A 22196-nucleotide genomic window follows, 5' to 3' on the forward strand; every position below is an offset into this window, starting at 1 on the left:
TCAATACAGTGATGCTGCGCCGAGCGAGCCACAATATGTGAAAGAATGCGCGAGGGGTGGAGTTCTACTCCTTTACTTTCCACTCCACACAGTAGGGACGAGAGATCTCGCCACTGTCAGAAGAGGCGCGCACTTGCACTCTTCTTTGAGTTTTTCATTTAGCGAACCAAACCCGTTGTCTGGTCGTTTTTTTTCTTGTAACACTGCTGATATATTATTATAAAGCGCATCACAGGACATCCGCGCTCTCCAGCGCGCGACCAGCACAGACGCTGATTTTCTGTCACCCTGCCTGCTGCGGTCCTGCGCGCTCCCGCGCCTCGCTGGTGCTGTGAGATTTTAGGAAGCACCGCAGCACCACTAACTGATAAACTGTTTGAAGTAGAGAGCGTTCCGTTGTCCCGCGCGCCCATGGAAGGGGACGTTATGGATAAACTAGAGGACATGGCCTCAGTGAGCGAGTTCGACCCTATCACGGGGAATATTCCCGCCACCAAAGTGGAGATCACCGTCTCGTGCAGGTATGAGATAGAATCAATTCACATTCGCACACTCAAGTTGAAATCACTTTAATTGCTTGGTCTTTGTGGTTCACATCGACCTTTCAGGTGTTTGACTAGATAAAAGTTATCCAAAGGTTTTTTTTTTATAGGTTTAACAAAGAATCCCTTTTTGTATATATATAAAAACAAGTTAAGTTTGAATTAGTGGTCTTGACGGGTTGGTTCTTTAGAGAAAAAGTTCTTGATTTTTCTTTATATTGGTTCTGTTAACTGAGAAAAACGAAGCTTTTAATGTTCTTTGAAGCACCAGCCTATGTAGATGGTTTTATAAAGAAGCATAGCAATGTTCTCCTTTGGCATCAGGCTGTTCAACCCTGTTTTTTTTTTTGTTTTTTTTAAGCCGCCATGAATTATGTATATGAAAAATAGTTTTGATAGCAGCTCACATGCAACAATAATGACACGAGACTTTCTGGCTTTACAATATTGACGTGAGTGTAAATATCTAGGCTAATATCTCCATTGAGTTGCGTGTATATACTTGCCTAAAGCACTCAACGTTGCTGCTCAATTGTCTCCATACAGAGATGCCATAAGTTGTCAGATGCTCTGAATATCAAGTCCCCACGGGTACCCCTATAGCCTAGATAATCTTCGCTTTCCATCTATAATAAGTGTCACATGTTTGTGCATTTAGTGGAGAACTGCTTGTTAAAGGCTTGTTAAATCTTCAGTTATTCTTTGTTGGATTTGGAAATGTGTAAAGTCGTCAAATCATAGCCCTGTAATTTTGAAGCAAACAGGGAATATTCATGAGAAGGAGCATAAAAACCCCACCCAGTGTCCTCATGTCAGTGGATACAGCATTCACTATAGTGTGAAACAGAGAGGGTTTGTATGTTGCATGTAACGTAATTTCTTTTGGTGAACGTTTTTCTTTTCTTTTCTGATGCTTATAACATCATCTTTACTTTTAGAGCAGACTAGGTTGGTCTTGATAAGAATGCATCACTGCTACTGGAAAAACAGGTTCTGAGATGTGGTGAAAATGAATTTCAGCCTGGACCACAGCCGGCTCTTTGCTCAGAGTGATAGGTGGGCTATTGGTTTGGGTTTTCAATCATCTTGAGGAGTAATGGATACGGCTGGTGTACTCAACATCTGCTATGCCTTTAATAGTCGCTTATAGTCAATTATACACGCTCCAGTCCAATTTAGACAAAATGATTTTACTGAATTTCCCAACTTGACAGTCAAACCATCTATTTAATGAGTGCAATTTCCTGTGCAAGTAGCTAATAACCATAAGCTCGCCAACTTCTCAGCTGCAAGTTAATATTGCCTGCTGTCTGCAATGAGAAAGAAAGAATACTGATTATGGGTGTAATTTGGTCTGATTGTTAGCTGAATAAATTTCTCTGTTAAAGACCAAGACTTCATCACATTAGCTAAATGTGATCTCAACTGTTTTCAATGAACCAGATATAAATAGGTTTTTAGATTGAAATTTATTTTCAACTTCTACATCCACTAAAAGCTAAATGATTATATCAAAATACAAGAAATACATACTGTACTGTAAATTACACAAAAATTCTGACTTTAGTGATTAATTGCATTTTAATTTGAACTTGACATGTATTTGACAAGGGTCTTAAGTGTCACGTGCATGCATGTAAGAGCATATTGAATTTTTCTACCTGTCTCTTCATACTTTCTCTATTCTACTAAAAAAAGGGAAAAAGAAAATCATAAAGGAATACTAATGCATGCATTATCAATTATAAGGGGATTTCTATCACATGTCGAATCCTTATGGGTTAAAATAAGATTCTAATGAATAAGAAATACTGAAGATTAAACTTAAAATAGGAATTTCATTTTGTACAGTATGATCTCAATTGGTTCTAAGAGAATTTTTAGAGGATCCTCGTTTGATCTGATTAGGATTGGTTCCCATTTCTAATTATGAAATACTACTAACATTCCTTTATAGGATTTTTTTTTTTTTTTTTACACTTGCTTCTACAACTGAAATAATTCAAACATAAAAAAAACTCATTAGTGTTATCAAATATGTGATCAAGTTATTGATTTTTACATTATTGTTATTATTTTAATTGAATTAGGTTTTTTGCCGCCTCCTCGCTCCTGAGATTGAATCAATGAATAAATAAATCTATTGGCTCTAACCCATTTTGGCCCTCTGTGTCAGTGCAGAACATTCTCTCCAGGTCTGTGATGAGACTCTGCAAGGCGGCGGTGGAAATCATCACCTGCGTTTGTTCTCTGTAATTGATTTAGTTTGGGCTGATTATCAGGGGATTGTGGCAGACATGGAATTGAATCGCTTCACTTCCCCCTCCAGATCCCTCATAACCTGCTGATGTTATTGGAGTGCAGAAAGTTTGGCCTGACAAACCAGAGACTCTGTGATAACCCTTATCACAAACAAAAGCTGTCCTGTGGCTGTGAGATATGCAATTGATCCAGTTGTCTGGCACTAATTGGGTTTTGGGTTCTGATTGGCTTGTGTTGTGTCAAGTTGCAAGAAAAGTTTTTGGATATACTTATTGGGTCTTGAGCATTAGAACTACTACAAATATGAAATATTCAAGAATCAAAGAACGCAGTTTCCACAAAATATTAAGCAGCACAACTGTTTTCAACATTGATAATAATAAGAAATATTAATTATTAGTATTCAGCATATTAGAATGATTTCTGAAGGATCATGTGACACTGAAGATTGGTGTAATGTCTGCTGAAAATTTAATATTTAGGTGATACTTTGCTAGAACTAGTCTAGATTTAAGTACACTGCATTGTTGTTTAATTTTCTTTCAAATGAATGAACCAAAATTCACTCTGGACTGGCACTAAGCTGCATTAGCTTGTCTTTTCAGTTAACAAGAGAAACTCACATAACAATACTGCAAAGACAAAACACAGTAACTACAGCAACACTGGATCCAAGTAAATGCTTTTCAGATATTTTGGATTGAATTTTGTTTGATTTTAAGTCAATTTCACACTCCATTTTCTATTAATCTTATCACAGTTGTTCATCACCAAACACAACTGTCAGGACAGATCATAGTCAAACTCTAAGAGAGCCAAACTTTATTCCTAACTCAAATTTGATAAAATGTTCATTTTACTTTTTTACGTTTTTATGGGGGAATGGATTTCACAACCCCCTGAAACTAGAGGGGTAGTGATGAATATGACCACATACATTTGGGAAAACAACATTGTAACTTATAGCCTCAGTGTAATGTTTGTGTCTTGTTTTTCTTTACCCTTTCTCTCTACACAGCAAAATCTCCAGAGTTAAATCAACTCTGCTCAGAGTACATATGGTCCCTCTCTAAATAGTGTTAAAATAACACTAAAGGAGAGTTAAAGTTAATGAGATAATTAAGCAATTAAGTGATGATTGTGCATTAGTGATGAACGCCTGCTATTAACAAGCAGAATCACTGAAGAAAAGAGAAACACAAGAACTACAACTGACTTCAGTCACAGCCTTATTAATTGCTTAATTATCTCATTAACTTTAACTCTGCTTCAGTGTTATTTTAACACTATATAGAGAGGGATCATATGTACTCTGAGCAGAGTTGATTTAACTCTGGGGATTTTACTGTGTAGTCTTAGCTTTGTGGAATGCTGATCAGCTTTGTGCAATGCTGATAATGATTTAAATAACAAACATGCAATTTAACTAATAAGAAAAAATATTGTTGTAGAGTGCAAAAAATGCCTTGGGTGCTCCTGAAGTGGTGGAAAATGCAAACAATTATAAGTGGATCACTTTAACAGACTGCAAGATAACTTCATGTTCTCTATTGTTTGGGTGCCTGATGAAGGCCAATTCATGTTGGTGGTTTTTAATAAGTAAATAAAGGCTTTTTTAATATTAAAATCTATGCAAGTGCCTGGACTTGGAACTGTGTCTCTTTCATGAGGAAGGACGCACTTATAATTGTTTGCATTATGTAGTTTAGCTAACTAGAACTTTCTGGATACCTCTGCATTATGCTACTAAAGTTACAGGAAATGGCTCTTTAAAAGCACAGAAGTTTCTTTGCCATTTATCTAAACATTGAATTCTGAATTTAATTCTTGCTGCTGGGAAATGAATGTCCTTGCCAAAAACCATGTGTCCCTGTTGTTACTATCCTCCATGAGTAGCTTTCTGTATTGAAAAAGTGGAAGAATAAAGTTGCAGTTGTTGGCAAGCTTCAGTTTCACTGCAGATCCACGTCCTCCTCTTAGTTGACCTTGCAGGTGAGGAACCAGATCATGGTATACATCTACATTCACAAAGCACCGCTCTGCTGCTAGACTCTCCAGGCTCTACACTGCTGAGAAGGGCTCTGTCTGGTGGGTATTTGCAAACCTGGAGATGATTTACGGATGGAGTTCAGCTCCCTTCTCACCATGTGACTTGATTCCAAATGGAGCCGTGGTGTATTGTAAGCTGTTATTGTTCTTTTGCTATCCGTTCAGCTTCAGTGCCTTTTATTGCTGGATTTCCTCATCTGATTATACATGCTAAAATAGCAGAATACCTTTAGTCCCAGAGCTGTGAATATTAGAGCAGACATTCACGTCGTCCTGTGTATCCTGCTTCCAACATGTCTTCCTTCATAGATTTAAATACTCTGTTACCAAAATGAAAAACAGTCAGGTTTGATTTTGCAGATGCTACTTGGACCTGAAGTAACTCTTAAGTGACACTGAGAGAAAGAGAAATGTAGAAAGATAGATGAATGGATGACAAATATATCATAATATAAGGATTCTACATGACGGCACATCTGTCACATTGCTCAGAGTCCGAGCCTTTCACTGTGGAAATGTAAACGGGTCAAACAAGGATGCATCGTCACACCCGCCCTATTTGCCATCTTCATTGCTGCCATACTCCACCTCATTGGTGAAAAGCTACCACAGGGTATTCCAATTGTGTACAGAACTGATGGTTGACCCATCAATCTTAACAGGTTCAAGGCCAAGAACAAAGTCAACTACACCACCATCACAGAGCCTTAGTACGTGGATGATAACATCATCGCAGCACACTCCGCAGAAGACCTCCAGGGCACCTTGAATGCCTTTGCCAATGCGTACAGAGCCCTGGGCCTAACTTTAAACATCAAGAAGACCCAGGTCCTATATCAAAGCTGACATTGACTCTGAGGTCAACCATCGCCTGAGTTGTGCCAGTGGAGCCTACGCTAGACTCAGGAAAAGAGTCTTTGAAGTCAGAGACCTAACAACCCAAACAAAACTCCTGGTCTACAGAGCTATTGTCCTCCTCACCCTTTTGTATGGAGCCTGAGTCATGGACCACCTGCAACAGGCACCTGAGAGCCCTGGAACAATCCACCAAAGATCCTCATGAAAGATCCTGAGGATCTGCTGGGAGGACAGATGCACCAACATCAGTGTTTTGGAGGAAGCCAACATGACCAGCATCACCACTATAATAATGCAGTACCAACTTTGATGGACAGGCCATGCCATCCGTTTTTCCAATACATGTCTCCCTAAACAGCGAATTGCGAATTGGCCTCTACAGCCATCTGAAGATCCACAAGTAGATGACCCAATGGAGAGGACAGTCATACTCACCCCGAGTGACAGCCGATGATGATGTTGGGATGGATGGATAGATAGTGAGGCTTGTGATAAAGAGGCAGAATCAATGACAAATGATGTGTGAGGCTGAGAGATTCACAGTCATTATGTATTCACACTGTAATCTACTGCAGAAGTGATTGTGTGTGTCCTAGTTTATGTGTTGTTTTCATCCAATCTCTATTCTTTTTGCCCTGTTTTTTTAGTGATTTTTGTCTGTAGGATTGATTGGCATAATTGATATCTAGTGGAACCAGCCGATATTACAGTGAGGCAGTAATTTTGAACCTTTAAGAATAAACAAGCCCTGCGACATGACCAATATGTGATTAAAATAAAATCATAGGTTGGTAGATAACAGTTTTTAGGAGGAGGGACTGAGTGTCTGACCTCTGCATGTCACAGAGGGAAGTGCTTAATATGGTGAATAGTCTAACAGATGGTTGAGAGAGAAAAAAACAGCTGCTGAACGGATGGATGGGCTGGATGAGAGCTTGGCCAGTTGTTAATTGAGCTGGCTGATTTAGTATGCGTAGAAATGTGTTAGTAGGAGAGCGAGTGTGGGTATGCCTGCATTTTGACAGAGTATGGTGTCAAATCAAAGGGCTCAAAACGGCTGTCTCACAAACTCAGAATTCTCTTGTGAGGTGTTTGTGATCATCGTGTGATGTGACAAAGATACTAGGAATGACAAAAGGCTTGTCTACACTTGCTATTCAACTCTGATCTTGGTTACACTTTATTTTGATGGTCTACTTTAGACATTCTACTAACTACAAGTAACTTTGTAGCTACAGGTCAACTAAGTCTCATGAAAGTATTAGTAGTAGATTAGTAGTATTAGGTTAGGGTTAGGTGTTAGGGTTTGGGTTAGTAGACTAAGTTGACTTGCAGTTGGGGGACTATCAAAATAAAGTGTTAGCAGATATTAAGCAGACAGTCTACTAATACTCTGAGAGTTAGTTGACATGCAAAGTTACTTATATAATGTCTAAAGTGGACTATCAAAATAAAGTGTTACTCTGATTTTTATTGGGCTTATTCAGTTGAGTGCTGCTGCCCCCTTATTGAAATGAAAACACATTGATTGGCATCACAGTTTTGTACTCCAAAACAAAAACTGACCCAGTGAGATGTACTAAATATCAGCATTGATATTTTCACATTGCTTCTATTAGTTTTTTTTTTTTTTTTTTTTTTTACACCGGATTGTGGGAGTCAACATTTGCTGACCCTATTTGCTTTCTTGTTTTCTTTAATTAAGATATAATTGCTTGCTCCAAAACTACTTGATTTAAATGACTTTTCATTTTTGCTGACATCTACATGATGGCACTGACAGGTGGACCACCACTGCAAACATTATCTAGCAAACAGAGCTGGCATAGAGGTGAGATTTTGGCTTTGGGCATCACTTATTTTAATTCTCCTTTTTTGACCTGCTTTAATGGGTTTACTCTGATTCATTTTAAACAGTTTTTCAGTGTTATCTAATATCAACAATTTCTCTGGTAATTGTAATCTGCATTCCTCTACCCCTTTGTGAAAAAAAAAAATCAAATCAAATATCAAAATTGGAATACATAACACAATTAATTCTATATTAGGCAATAATTACTCTCATATGGTGCAACACAAGTGTTTAGGGAGGCACACTATATTGGGACCATATTGTTAATCAACTGGTATTAATTAAATTAATAATTAAAGTTTTTATTTATTGATTGACTGAAATCAGGCAATATTGGGTATTTACAGGCTTATGTTGACATTTTTATGTTGATGCCTTTAACTGATTTTAAGGAAATGTGTTAAAGATTTAGCTGACTGTTCATAATTTTCTCATCAATAGTTCATCTTCCATTGAGTACTTATCCATAATTCAATATAATTTTGTGATGCCTAAATTGACTTAAAATCTCAACATGAACATAAACATTTTAGTGTTTAAGTTTATAGACAAACTTTTGTAGAATTTTAATATTGGCCAGTTATTGGAAAACAATTAGGCTATAGAATTGGGCAAAATTTTAATATTAGTTTCATTTTTGTTTATATACTCTATATATACTGTTCAAAAGTTTGTGATTAAGATTTTGAAAGAAGTTTCTTACCAAGGCTGCATTTATTGCATTCATTTACACAAATACAGTACAAATGGCAATATTGTGAAATGTTATTAACTTTTAAAAATTTTAAATGATTTTTCTATTTTATATATTTATATTTTTTTATATAAACTTATTGAATCCAGATGTCTGAACGGTAGTGCATAAATATGCATAAATATCTACAAATATCTACCATAATTTGCAGGTTTGTTAATCAGTGTTGCAGTCTGTTAAACTGAGTAGTATAGTCCTTACAAGTGGTGTAGACTGATGCCTAATGTTTTACCACTCCAATTACTTAATCACACAGTTACCATCACCAGCAATTTTTAATTACTTTTTTAAAGCATTTTTCCTTTTTATTGTGCAATATGACACTTCATTAATATCTGTTCTGCTGAACTCAAGTTTTATTGTTATTGTACTGTCCTCTGTAATCAAATAAACAACATGTTTATCCTATAAAGAGGTAATTCAACTTAAATGAGCACCATAGATCAGGATGTGCTGTGTTACAGTGATTAAGTGTTGCATTTACAAGCTATTGAGCAAGAGACATGCAAAACGAGATCATTGGCCCTGCTGACTTCTGACTTCACCAGAGGTTTTTGTGTAGATTTATGCCTGGTTTATAAACAGCGCTTGCCAGGATTTAATTATGCCGTTTCATTCTTGTTGTTGATGAGCTGGAAAAATGCTGACACTCCTGTTCTTCTGTAATTACTTCTTGAGGAGAAGACAGCGGGATTGTATATCATATTACATTTAATAAAACACTATAACAGGAATTCCTAGGTCTTAGAAGTGGCACAGGACCTGTGAGAGACATTCTAATAATGTACTGGTTGATTGCCAGTGCCCTGTGCTGTTAAGTGGCAGTTAGACGGAGCCCTAGGTCATTAAATTATGCCCTGCTGTAGCCATCTTTTGTTTTGACTCATGGGAAATGTTTCTCCTAGTGTTGTTTGCACTCAGTCCTGCTCTGGGCTTTGTTCAGAGTTCATCAAATAGCCATGATGATAAGCACTCTCCATTGACCTGAGAGTCTGTCATGGTGGTAATACCCCTGCCAGGATGGCCAGACTACAAGAGTTTTCATTCCAGATGACATGATGAGCGACATGATCCTTTCCTCTCCTGCACCTCCAGGTCTGTGGCTTTTGGCTGAGATGCACTCTGAAATTTCTCTTTGCTCCCCTTAACCAGATAGCAACTTGAATTACTTTTTTTCTGCTTCTTTGAACCAATGAGGATTCATTGGCTGAGGAGTTTAGAATCTATTTTGATCCCCTCTGGCTGAAATAGCTTCTCCCGCATGAGGGTGCCAATTACAGTGCCACTGGGTTCTGGGAGAGCGGGGTGAGATGGAGATTGGATCACAAGTCCAATAGTGTCAGACCACTTCTTTGGCAAAGAGAAAGAACTGATCTGTGTGCTGTAACACATCTCACTTTGAAAGGTGATATTAGCACCACAGATCAGTTCTTTCAGTGCTTTCAGTCAAAACATCAACACAGAACACTACACTACAATTACAAGTCTCTTCAGCCAGATCTAAACATATGTTCTGAGTTCAGAAACTTGGCAGAAACATTTAATGCAAATGAGCTGCTGCTCCCTGCCTGCTTTTTAAAAGAGGGCGGAGCTTTAACAGCTTGCGCTTCGGTTGCTCAACAACAACAAACCTGGAGAATCTCACGCAGCCAAAATGAGGATTGCCAGAGTCGGACACTGATGGAGAGACTCAGGAAAAACTTTTAGAATGCATCTGGACATTTCTGAATGTTTAGTGCAGTGTTTCTCAAACTGGGGTATGTGAGGTGACAAAAGGGGGTACACGAACAAAATGCGGAGTAGTTACTTTAACGTTACCATACCTTAAAATAATATTAAAACCGAGCATGTATTTCTAACTGGCAAAATGCCGTAAATCCATTACATTTAATGAAATTATCTCATGTTTTGCAGTCTAAAATGACTGTATCCACACAAGCAGCATGCATATGATAGATTCTGTGCCGAATCTGCTGCCTTAAATCGTGCTAAATTACTGCCGTTCTTGACAATGCACTTTTGTAAAAGTGGGGATTTAGTGCTTGCATGAAGAACAAAAATAGACACAGATAGAGGATATATATCAATTTAAGACTCAAACTTTCTTCGATATAAAAACATACCTTGTGTGAGTTCTTGTATTTAATGTTGATAACGAGGAAGAATGCAATTGTACCCAAATATCCACATGACTGCAAACGTGACATTATTATACAACATGTCAAAAAACAAAACGTACATTTTAAACACAGTGCTGTCAGTATTTACTCTATTTTGCAACGAAAAAAATATTTCTAAAGAAAACCAGAGCAGAACTAAAACACACGAATGCGGCTTTGAACGAATCGTGAGAGTCAATGATTCCATGATTCATTCGCAGCCACTTGCTTTGTTACTGAATGAATGACTCACTCATAAAAACAGTGACTTGCTGCCACCTACTGGCAGTTTTAGTTTAATATTTAAAAGTATCACTTCATTTTACCATCATTGCATATTTCTCTGTTAAACATTTTTTATTTAAAACATTATTTATTTTATAAAGTTATTCATAAACATAAAAATATACAATGGAAAATCAATTTAGGGGGCAAATATTGTCCCTTAATGGAAAAGGTGTAACTGCAGTCGAAGTGGAAGAGAGGGGGTACACAGAAGGATGGGAATCCCTTCAGGGGGTACTCCATGCTAAAAAGTTTGAGAACCACTGGTTTAGTGGATAAATTTATATAGCTGATGTGGAGTTGTTAACAAAATATCGCTTGGACAGAAACACTCCTTTTTTAGCAATCGAGCTCGCCAGGGTCAACTTGCAGTCTATCAAAGCTAAGGCCATTTCCAGCAGCTAGTGTACTTTTCCAATTGCTTTCAATGGGAGTGCTGTGTTTTTTAAGAGCCAGGAGCATAACAAGGCACTTTCGTGTCGTTTTCATGCTGAGCGCTAGCCGTTTTTTACCAGTTGCCTTGTTGAAGAATGTTCAACTTTAAGTAAAACGCTGCGCTCATGACTGTCACTTTTTAGCCAGCCGTCCGATCAGAGTGGATGAGGGGCGGGACAAATGCAAAACTGACCCACTGTCACAACATTCTTGCTGTTTTCAGCTGGCTAAAAACGCTTTGGCAGCCTAACCAGACTCTAAACAGTGTTCTGTGCTTGTCTGTGCAGCCAACGACAGAACAGTTAGCATGCTTTGCTCGAACTTTTGCCATGGCTTTAGGACTGGTACACCGTTTTTGCAAGGTAAAAAAAATAAATATATATATGGCGCTATGGGTGGAAACGTGCAGATTAAGGGGTGGTAATATTATAATAAGATCCCCTTCTCAAGGGGAACGAAATCTGAGTGACTTGTTTTTTCACATGCTTGCACAGAAAGTCTTGCCAAAACAAAGTTACTGAGTTGTCCTTTTTTCACCTTTTCTGGGTTGGTAGATGCTCCGGGGACCCGATTATAGCACTTAAACATGGAAAAGATCAGATTTTCATGATATGTCCCCTTTAAGACATGATTTTAGTCTCTTTAGTAGCTTCACTGACGTTTATATGTGAAAAAAATAACATGACAAGCAAAGCATTAATGACTGATTTATGTGTAAATGTATGATTAATGTCTTGTCTTTTATGGCTAAATGTAAACCTTTCTCACAAACCTCAGATATATAAACTACTGTTTTAGGATTCCTCTTAGGACGCAGTCTTGCCTCAAAGCCCAAAGGAGTTAATTTGAACTTATAGTCTGTGTTTGAACATCACAGATCTGTCAGAGCTTCTATATGTTTAGACAGTTAAGCCCATTTCAGCAGACTATAATGGCTTTCCAGAAGCCTTTATTTCAACAGTGTTTTAACGGTTATTATAGAATATTCTCTCTTAGTACTGCAGATTTTCAGCTTTTCAGACTTTTTGAAATCTGTATAATTTAATATAATTTAATACTGACTCTTTAAAATACAGAGAAAGAACAGAAGAATAATAAAATAATTCACATGACTTTAAGTTCAATTGATTTTTTTTTAATGACTTTATCCTGTTTTTCTAAAACACTGCTTGGGTGCAGTTAAATTATTGGTTTTCGCATTAATTGGCGCCTGACTCTCCATATAAATTAACTCTTTTGTTTTGGCGTTCTCAAGGCTCTATATTCCACTGGTGAAGAATTGAGAGACTCATTTAAAAGGTTTTATTTGCAGGAGAAGTGACAATGTTTTTCTTCTCTGTTTCTGTCTGTTAGAGGTTTGATACGACAGCACGCATTAACAACATGTAGCTGACACTCATCTCACTTTCATTTTCAAACAGCCATTATACAGTCCAGAGCCACACAGAATTTAATTAAAAACCAGTTTCTCTGACAATGATATTGTGACAGAAATTAGATATTTTTCAAGCCTGTCAAATTTAAACCAGTGGTTTTTTGATTGTTTTCGTTAAGCCGCTCTCAATTTCTAAATGCGTATAATCACGCAAGCGATCTATTATAGTGATTTAAGACTCTCCAAAACTGTATTGAACCTGTGTGCCAGAATCACTCTCTGATTCAATCAGCTCTGATTCATAGATCCAGTTTGAGAATTAGATCAGATGCCAAGAGCTGAATGGGATGCACAGTTGTTACATTCTGCAAAAGATTCAATTTTTGAACATACTTGTGCCTTATTTCTGTGCTATCGTGTAACAAATTTAAAGATAATGCCTTTCTGTTTTTAATCACAACTTGTTAATTACTCATTTAGCAGACTGTTTAATTCAGTAGCTGCCAAAGATTGCCTCCAGTGGACAGCTAAGTGAAATCACAGCAGCACACTGAGAATCTGTCATTTCAGACAAAAAGTATAGAACCCAAGAGGCGACACTTCGATACTTTTTGGGTAACAGCCACTAGATGGCGCTCCGGTAGCACGGCCGCCATTATGGGGTGAAAATACTACCTGGACCACAGAATCCTTCACATCTTACGCACCCAAAATCGCAGAATTTCACTGCCAAATCAGAAGCACAATAGAACAGTTTTTTAAATTTGCCCTAGAATTAAATATTGAATTTATATTGGCATCGTTGAATAACAAGAGTTCAGTACATGGAAAAGACATACACTGAGTTTCAAACTCCATTGTTTCCTCCTTCTTATATAAATCTCATTTGTTTAAAAGACCTCTGAAGAACAGGCGAATCTCAACATAACACAGACTGTTACGTAACAGTCGGGATCATTAATATGTATGACCCCAATATTTGCATATGCCAACCCATGATCGAGGCATTACACAAAGGCATCCAGTATTAACGTCTGGATGTGCACAGCTGAATCATCAGACTAGGTAAGCAAGCAAGAACAATAGCGAAAAATGGCAGATGGAGCAATAATAACTGACATGATCCATGATAACATTACATTTTTAGTGATATTTGTGAATTGTCTTTCTAAATGTTTTGTTAGCATGTTGCTAATGTACTGTTAAATGTGGTTAAAGTTACCATCATTTCTTACTGTATTCACGGAGACAAGAGAGCCTTCGCTATTTTCATTTTTAAACACTTGCAGTCTGTATAATTCATAAGCACAACTTCATTCTTTATAAATCTCTTCAACAGTGTGTAATGTTAGCTTTAGCCACAGAGCATAGCCTCAAACTCATTCAGAATCAAATGTAATCCAAATAAATACTATTCTTACATGATCCGATGTATGCAAGCAGCATGCATGACGAACATCTTGTAAAGATCCATTTTGAGGGTTATATTAGCTGTGTAAACTGTGTTTATGCTGTTCAAGGCAAGCGCGAGCTCCGGGGGAGGGGGAGCACGAGAATTAAAGGGGCCGCAACCTATATATCAGTGCATAGTTAATGATGCCCAAAAATAGGCAGTTAAAAAAATGAATTAAAAAAAAACTATGGGGTATTTTGAGCTGAACTTCACAGACACATTCAGGGGACACCTTAGAATAATATTACATCTTTTAAAAAGAAGTTCTAGGGCACCTTTAAATTAAGTCACCAGTAAATTGTATGGCTCCTACAGTAAATGTTGTATTGTCTTATATATGTTTTATTTTACCAGTTGTGGAATCCAACCATTCATCCATCTGAGGTTACGTAGTTAGCCTACTGTACTTTATTGAGTATTTCCATTTTATGCAACTTTACACATTTATTAATAGTAAATTAATAATGAATAAATTTAAGATCATCATGTTTGCAGCGAACAATATATTTCAGACCTAGTGGAGTAATAGTAACAATATCTATGTCTGAATTGAAATAGGCTATATTGTATGTTTTAATGAATCACGCTAAAACATAATGATCTTAAAATACATGATGTTTTTTCTGATGCATGTCCTTAATTTATGTTGGTATTAATTCAGTGTTTATAATGCTAATACTTGAACTTCAAAGAATTTTAACCCAAACTGACTGGGTTTCTAGAGAGCAAAGGTTTTATGAAAAAAGTGGAAGACTTAAACACAAAGTCTGCAAAATAAACTGTTAAAAGGATTTGATGATCACCAGTGATAGAATTTTATTCTGTGTTGTCAACATTCAAGTTGGATTTCAGCTTTAATGTACTTTTTTTTTTTTTTTAACAAAGCAGCTGATATTGCCATAGAAACTAGTGGGCTGCCGACTCGCTTTCACCCCAAAATGACAGAAACGCAGGGCGGCTGCTGGGCGCCGGTGTTGCAATGGAACGTTCTATTGACTGTCGCTTCTTGTTAGTGTGTATTCTTTGTTTCAGCTCACATTTTAACCAGGGTGCATTGATCAAGGATACATCGGAGATGATCACTAACTTCCTAGTTCATTGCACCTTTTATATTATTCCTATTATACCTAGAAAGGTACAACCACAAAATTACTATGAAAACCAAATCCACATCATTAACTCTTACAGCTTAAAGCTTTTCATGTGAATCATGCTTTTGTACATGCACAGAACCCAATTAAAAATCAGCATGCCACAGCAATATAAGAGAGATATGAATGTGAAGTATGAGATATGAAATGACAGAAGATTAAAATGTAAAAAATATTATTTATAGATAATTTGTATATTTATATTGCAGATAAGACTGTTTAATTGCTGGTAAAATATCTGCACAAAAGGTTGTTTTATTACATGATGAATATATTCGCAATTATAAAATTAAAACACATTTCAAATGTTGTTTGTGCTTATTGAGTTAAAATTGAGGTACGTTTTTTTTTTTGCCACCCAAAAAGTGTAAATGTATGTGTTTTATGAAGTATTGACAGTAGAGATCCTTCCGTTTTGTGTTAGTGCTCTGCTAATGCTGGCCAAATGTAGAATTTTTGGCATGACTGGAAATCAATGTGCATGTATAAAAAAGTTAAATGCCATATATGGGCATGATGGAAGTGTAACTTCAAAACACACAGTGACATAGACAAAATCTCATGTCAAGAGATATGCTGCTAATGGAAGGGAATGAATGGATTCTGAAATAACATGTAAATGAGAGCTCCATCTGGTTTATTTGTGAGGCCTTTATTCATTTTATGGCTGAACTGTTTGACCAAAGTGACCTAGTTTTTCAGTCCTTAATTTACTTTTTTTTCCCTCCTGTTTCCCCAGAAACCTGTTAGATCGAGATACGTTCTCCAAGTCTGATCCTTGTAAGTATTTCTCTTTTTTTCATGGCTGAAGTACTTGTTTTTAACCTAAAATCTCTTTTTACACAATCTCGGTCCCCAGGCTTCGTACCTCACTGACATGTTTTCCGGTTTGGTCTCTTCCACACACCTCTCTGACTTTTCTCCACTCTCCACACTTTGCTTACAATTTGTCTACTCTGCTATTTCTCCAAGCTGCCTAAAACACATGCATAGAATTTGCATCACAATGTGACAGCTTTTCTTCACTATCAACAAAAATGCAGAAGTGCTTAATATATGCCGAGCATGAAGTCACCCCCCGAATACAAATGCTGCATGAGTCATGGGGAATTGTGTACAGTAAATCTCTCGCTGAAGACATGAGATTATGAAATAGAGAGCAATGGGTCAAATAGTCTGGCCACCTTTGCAATTCTAATCGTTGCAAGTAGAACTTGTCTTTCTTAGAGGTTGCTTTTTCATCAGTGAAACTCGATGTTGAACATTTTTTTGTTGTTAAACAAATTATTAGAATTCTCGGTTATGTTTCATTTAACCTTCATGTTCCACAGTGCTGTGTGAAACTAATACTTTTGAAATCTACCTATATTTTTCCTTCAAAATTTTTGTATGTCCTTGACTCTATAAAAACCCAGTAGGTAGTTGTTGACTACTATCACGATATAAATATGAGACAAAAAAACTCATACAGGGGCATTTTTGCTCTGATATCTTGAATTTTAGTCTCGTTCTAAGTTTCTAGAATATGGCTTATGTAATGTTTTTATACAATTGTTTTCAAATTGATACTCTGTACAATGTAATCTTGTCAACAATTGTCCCATGTGGTTCTACTACTAGTATTAAGACAAAGTTTTAGACAGAATATTGTCTGCTTTTGCTCAAATTTGCAATTGAGAGAGATGGCTCTGGGCTGCGTTTCCCAAAAGCATTGTAAGTTGATTGTATAGCCACCAGCAGGCTCTAATTTTCGAGGGCCGAAAACACTAGAGTAGTGTAAACAACAGACATAACGGTATCAAATATTATGCGTTTTAAAATGAAAACACACTAGTGTAAACAGGGCCTAATCAGTACTGTCATACGTTTACTTCCAGTACACTGTAGAGAATTCTATATAAAAATAGGGTCCAAAGTACTGTTTATATACATTTTTATTTATTTTTTACCAGTGTTTACCCATATTTTGAATTAGGCATTTCATTGTGAATTTATGTTGTATTTTAGAAGTGAAGAAAATTAACATGTTCTGGCAGAAAATTAAATGTATATTTTTTCATTTTCAAATTTTTTCCCCCAACAGTGTACGGTTTAGGTATTTAATCAATCTTATTAAAACTTTACAAACTGTAATTCATTAGAAGGATTTAGGACACTTCGATATTTGACTGTTTATGATAAAAGCAGTTGCAGTGACAGTAATTAAAATTACTTAAGTAACTTAATTAACAGTGCAGTGTTATTATAGCATTAAAAAAATATAAATAATGGTCCTCAACCTTTACTTTTGGCTATGTGTTACAGGTGCAAAAATGAAATCCAGTATCATTAAAGTATTTGCTAACATAAACAGAGATAGTGAGTGATTATGACAGTAAAGGTGGCAAGTTTAGCTTCTGAATAAAATATATTTCATACTTTCACCCTTGATATAACATTTTTTGGAGACATTAAATGAAAACTAAAAATATGAAAACAAAATTTGGTGCATTTTTATTCCAGTTAGTTTTAAAGGCAAGAATTCGAGTTTTCATTATCTAACATTCATAGGTTATGTTATTTTATTTGAGCTAATTAAATGTTTTTAACTATAGTTTCTGTTAACAACTGTAACGAAACGGGACTGAGGCAGAGATCCATTTGCAGCTTTATTTAAAGTGAGCGTAGTCATACAGGCAGGGTCAATCAGGAGCAAACAGGAACAGCGAGGGACAGGCAGAATCGTGGTCAAGATACAGGCAGAAGATCAGGGCTGGCAGATATCATTCACAGAACAGGATGGCAAGGCAAGGGTCAAAGGCAGGAACAGGAACAGACAGGGAAACAGGATAATCACAGGGAAACGCTTAGAATTGACACACAGAGTAATCAAGACTTCGCAAACTGGTGGTGTGAGTGTGAGTCCTTTATAGTCCTGGTAATGAGTATCAGCTGGGTGTGGTGATTAGTGTGGAGTGTGCATGGCTGTATGTGGCAACAGGTGATTGGTGGAGTGAGTGCATGTGACTGACAGGGAGGATTATGGGAAATGGAGTCCGGAGTGAACAGGAACAGACTGTGATCGTGACAACAACACTGAATCAAACAGGTTTATTTTATTTTGAATCAAATAAAGACACACACATACATATTCATGCCTCCATATTTGTGACATTTGAAGAAATATATTTATATATTCCCACGTTTACTTTATAATTCTTTAGAAAGATTGGTCATTTCTAGGGATGTGCATCTCCTTAACTGAGGTCAATGTGATACCGATCTCGATACAATACATTAAAGATTCATATGAAGCAGCTACCGATGTGGTGCGATCTGATTCAACCCATTACGAAGCAGTGCGATTTAATTTCGATTTGATTCAACACAATGCAATTCAATGCAATAAGATGCAATGGAAAAAAATATGATGCTATGCAATTCAATATGTAGGGCTCTAAACTTTTTTTATTTTTTCTCAAATTCTGTTTTATTTTTTCCAAATTAGTGTTAACATTAAAACATGGATGAAAAATTGTGTGATTTATTCCTTCAAAAATCTTAATAATTATTGTATTATTATTAATATTAGTAGTAGTAGTATTACTTTAAGACATACATTATACCATACAAGTAGTACATAGTACTACAATAGTAATAGGGCTATATTTCTGTTACAAGTTAAACCAAACTTTTCTTTTGACGGTTTCTGTATGTATATATGATATGACAATAGTTTTTTTCTCAAATTAAATGGTAAAATGCTCATGAAGTGACTCTCAGAGCAGCTCTGGATATGAAGTTTATGTATTTATGTTGTTATATAGTCAGATGGCAGACGCTGGAAAAATCGTCACGCGTGCTTCAGTATGTGTATTAAACATATTCGCGCAGAACATGCAGGAATCATATTCAAATAGACTTTTTACAATTGAATATTCACAGACACTAGTCCATATCGCAATTTGATTTAAGTGTAGCCACCTACCTTTGATATATTCATCCAAAATTTGACAAAATACGTGATATTTTGTGTTATAATCTATATTCTATGTGACTCACAGGACGCGCCTCATTCTCCATAGTGTTGTGATACGTCATATTCATGTAGCAGCAATGGTGATGAGAGAACGCGCTTGAGAAACAGTTTACAGAAGAGAAATCAATCTACATATAAAATATTTGTCACAAATTATTGTTCACTTTCTGTAAATAATAAAAGTATAGCTCATCTACTAACAATGTATATAAATATTTAGTTTTTTACCAATGTAAATATGTTAGAAACGATACATCGCGATACAAAAACTTGTATCCATCCGATGCACACTTTTTAAATCGATGCATCGCATCAGTAATTTTTATGCCGATCCCTAGTCATTTCTATTAATTTTCAACAGCCGTGGAAATCATGAACTAAGCTTCTATAGTTGTTAAGCTGTTCTTCAGAGATGCATCCACAGTAACTGTAACTTAAAAACTTTTTCTTAAAAATGAAATAGATGCTGATTTCTCTCTTTGTTCCCTCTTTCTCATCTTCTCAGTGTGTGTTCTGTACACTCAGGGAGTGGAGTCTAAGCAGTGGCGTGAGGTAAGTGTCCACGTTCGGGAACAAACCTACAATCACCTCTGACAGAGACTCCCTCATTTCCCCTAATCAGCTCTGCATATCCTCTCTGTCTCTCCGCCCCCTTCACTCTCTTCACAGCCCTCTGGTGCCCATCACTGCCCATTGATTCTCCTGTTGAATATTCATGAATCTGTCCCCATGGCCCTGAGTGATTGGCTGTTAAGATGATTGTACACTTTCTGTTAGTGATTAGCATTAAAGTCGATCTGGCTCTAAAGTTACAGGCCAAAGCATTTGTAATGCTTCCCAGCTCACTGAACGTGATTTTTCACACTTAAATTGTGTTGAGCTAGAGAACCCGGCCCTCGGATTTGGCAGGTCATTACAATCAGCTGAAAATCGGACATCCTTGGGCTATCATATCCATCACTGAGCTAGCAAAAAAGAGCTTGTGTATGAAAAATCGCATTGCGGAGCTCTTTTGCAAGTCTTGGTTTGTGTTACAGAGACCGTTATAATTAAATCCCTTCTTAGCAGGTGACAGTTGTTCTAGCAGGTGTTGTCAAGGCCGATGTGAATGCGTCAAAGCGGTCGTAAATGTCAGGATGTGCGCACGAGGAGCTGTAACAACTTTTTGACCCAAAATAAAACAGTACTGGTGTCGATCCTCCTTCTTTACAGCGGGTTTTGATGGAACACTTTTCTCCTATGATGAAAGACGACAGCTTACATAACACTGAGCAGGTTGCTAACTCCGATTAGCTGTGTAGACTCTTTCTCCATGCCTCTGCCCATGTAAGATGCCTCTTGTTTGGGTATAATACCAACCGCTGTGGAAAAGAGGCAGTCAAGCTGTAAGGGATTGATAAGGATGGAGTTTTCTTTGTGTGTTTCTCTGTCTCAGCAGGAGATTTGGGAATATGTGTGTCTCTCTCTTTGTTACTAACACAGCATAAGCGCCTTACTTTGACTGAGTGATTGTGTCCACAGTTTGACTAGTGTACCCCACTTTCTTTTAACTTTTTTTTATATTTAATTCTTCACACATTAATACGCAATGAACCACTCAGTTATATGCATTACAGTGATATTACCATGGATAAGAGAGTTGTTATGTGAAAAATATTAACTAAAAAATATTTAGTTTGATAAAAGACACCAATGTTCAATAAATGATTCTGTAATGGTTCTGTTAGTGATTTCATCCTCTCTGGAGTTTCATACTCACTGAATTACACACACTCCCTTTTTTAAAATCAAAATAGCGTTCTCACACCCCAAACTGACAACTACTGACGAAGCTGAACGTGGCATTAAACATGAATGATATGCTTCAACTACCACACTCTCAGTTTCCTGCTTCCCATATATGAGCTGCTCATGATCGCACGGAATGATTGACAAGCGGAAAGTGCATCAATGTCTTTTGCTTGACTAAACAAAAAATCCAACTAATAAGTGTATTTTCTGAGTGGTATTCTAATAAAAAAATCGTGTACAACACCTTTAAGAAAGTTTAACATGATTTGCATTTGTAAATATTATAAAAAAGCCCTATTCACAAGAGATAACCATAATGTTAATTATATTAATGTCCACACCATTGGACGATAACAATGTTATTATAAGCATTGTGTTGTCTGCTGCATTAAATGCTCAAGCTCTTTTAAGATTCTGATTGGCTGTCAACGTTTTTAGCGTTCATCAGCTGGAAGAAAATTGCTCTGAAAGTTATTTCAATGATATCGCTCCTCTGAGTCGTTATTGTTATAGCTGTGGTGCAGACTTCCAGAATGAAAACGTCTAGAAATCCCAAATATCTCACTTTCTAAAGTCACAGATTTTTGTCACATCGCATAGAGCTTGAACTGTTTTTCATCGCTGTAAATTTAAAGTCATTGATTTGATTATCCTCCTTTGGATAAGATTGTTTTTATCTTCTGTGCATAATTAGCTTAAACTTTATTTTTGCACCTGTTATGATTTCATTCTCTTGTGATTTCTGTTGTGATGTCATCTTCTTTTCTCATCACTGCTATTGTGATGTACAAAATTTACAAATGTTAACTGCCCCATGTCAGACAACATTGTGTTTTATCCATAACTTCTGAATGTGACCTTGAGCTAATTCCCCTGTTTTGCACAGTAGTAGGTCTGAACAACATGTTATACCCCCTTTTCACTGCCTTGGCTTTGTTTTGAACACTCAGTGGGAGGTAAAGCTTTTCCAAAAACAGTTTGGTGATTTAAGTGAGATGTTTTTCTGTGCATCTCCTTTCTCCGATGGGATTTCGGTTTTGAAAAAATGTTGAAAATGTTGGAAACCAGTGCAATACTTGCAAAATAATGCACCATATGACAAACATAAAAGGCTTTATGGCTTTATGTATAGCAGAAGGTCAACAGAATGATTTATACAGTAGCAGCTGGTGAAATGATAAAGTCAGACTGTGAGGTCGTATTAGCAGTACA

General features: G+C 36.7%; 1 protein-coding gene across 3 annotated transcripts in view; it reads left to right on the top strand.

Moving 5' to 3' along the window:
* The first annotated feature begins 411 nt into the window (after positions 1–411).
* Positions 412–22196, top strand: part of cpne5a (copine Va) — a 91807-nt gene continuing 70022 nt past the window's right edge. For all 3 annotated transcript variants that reach the window (XM_067393778.1, XM_067393780.1, XM_067393779.1), the window contains exons 1-3: positions 412–521; positions 15915–15955; positions 19699–19745. In XM_067393778.1, coding sequence (XP_067249879.1) covers positions 412–521; positions 15915–15955; positions 19699–19745 — 198 coding nt within the window. The remainder of the gene's footprint in view (positions 522–15914; positions 15956–19698; positions 19746–22196) is intronic.

This window comes from Chanodichthys erythropterus, chromosome 9 (genome assembly GCF_024489055.1).
Source record: "Chanodichthys erythropterus isolate Z2021 chromosome 9, ASM2448905v1, whole genome shotgun sequence".
In the NCBI taxonomy this organism is placed as follows: Eukaryota; Metazoa; Chordata; class Actinopteri; order Cypriniformes; family Xenocyprididae; genus Chanodichthys; species Chanodichthys erythropterus.